General features: G+C 46.8%; 1 protein-coding gene across 1 annotated transcript in view; it reads right to left on the reverse strand.

Moving 5' to 3' along the window:
- Positions 1-918, reverse strand: part of LOC104536998 (cholesterol 24-hydroxylase) — a gene marked incomplete at its 5' end in the record, with an annotated part of 9,898 nt that extends 8,980 nt beyond the window's left edge. The window contains 2 exons of the mRNA XM_010179758.1: positions 483-564; positions 841-918. Coding sequence (XP_010178060.1) covers positions 483-564; positions 841-918 — 160 coding nt within the window. The remainder of the gene's footprint in view (positions 1-482; positions 565-840) is intronic.
- Positions 919-1,473: the final 555 nt, after the last annotated feature.

Genomic DNA, 1,473 nt, shown 5'->3' on the forward strand with positions numbered 1-1,473 from the left:
GTTTCCCAGACAAAACATGAAAAGCCACTCGCACGCTCACTCTTTTCCTCCTGCAGCAATAGGCTGAAGTCTAGATGAATTATTTGGCGTGCCCTGATTCCCCAGTTCCCGTGCTGCCAGCTTGTCTTGCGTGCCTCTAGCACTTTTTGCCCAATGACCCGAAATCTCACTCTGTGCTTACTGCAAAGATTTAGAGGAAGAAATTCAGCCCCTTGTGCCTGGCTCATTTGAGACATTAAGGTTTTGCAGAGAATCTGCTTTTCAGACATGGTGGATGCTGCTTTATCTGCTGTTTAAAAATAGGCAACAAAGTAAATCAACTGATCAAGGAAGAAAATAAACCAGGACAGCCCAGAGAGGAGAGCACCTCACCCTCCTAACCCGGCCAGACTGGCTGCACCACACTGCCCTGAACATCACCTCTCTCTTTCTGGGGGGGACGGGCCGATCCCCACTGTCGATTCGGTTTTATTTTGCAGTACCTTCACTCCTTCAGGACTCAGAACCATTACAGTGACTCTGTGAAAGCCATTAATCCGTACAATAGGTCCATATTTCTCTGCCCTAAAAGGAGGAGGAAAAAAAGACAAAAGAATTACGTTACAAACCACCATCACAAAACAGCTCAGACATAATAAGCAAGAAAGACCAAAGCAGCACACACTGAGAAATACTGCAGTCTTCAGCAAATAAAACCATTAAGAGAAAGATCAATGCTCTCTCTCTGGCTTTGACATTCTGAATGATGCTAAATGTGTAAATCAGGGCCTCTGTGCCTTGATTTCCCAATCTGTGCCACAGGGCCACCCCATTCGATGTTACTGATGTGTCTCAACTTACCACTGCAGGAAGAGGTCGTGCACAAACTCCTGTTTCCTTATCATCCTCCAAATGATCGGCAGATGTCCAAACAAAAAGCTGCAGAAAATGAAGGTTAAGAGCATCACAAGGGTGCCAACACAGGGTTTTGTATGGATTGCAATCCTTGCTGCTCGGCGATGCAACATGAGCCCTGCTCATGCTTTCCTCATTGTAAGGACACGTAAAAACAACACCGAGGTGTGCCAAAACCCAGCCCTCACGTGGGTAAGCTGAGGACCAGGATCTCACTGGTGCAGCCATGCAGCAGAGAGGACCAGTGCAGAGATGCAGGACAAGGTCTGATTTGCTTCGCTGTGACAGGAGATGCTTGGGTCTGGGTGGGAACCTTGAACAACAACCTCGAAGGACGATCACTGATTAACATGGAAATTGCAGAAATGAATAAAAAGGGTAAACTCTTCAAATACAACAGCTGTATTAAAAACTTAGAGATCAATTCCTTCCCTCAGCTGCGAGTGGTGAATTCCCACCGGCTTTGCGCACATCTGAAGGCAGATTTGGCCGAGCTCCTCTCTAAATGAACCAAGCTGAGCTCGAGATCTGTTCTCCATTTGAGAGACAGCCACGCTATCACCCTCTGCAGTATAAACA

This window comes from Mesitornis unicolor, unplaced genomic scaffold (assembly GCF_000695765.1).
Source record: "Mesitornis unicolor isolate BGI_N332 unplaced genomic scaffold, ASM69576v1 scaffold25832, whole genome shotgun sequence".
Taxonomy (NCBI): Eukaryota; Metazoa; Chordata; class Aves; order Mesitornithiformes; family Mesitornithidae; genus Mesitornis; species Mesitornis unicolor.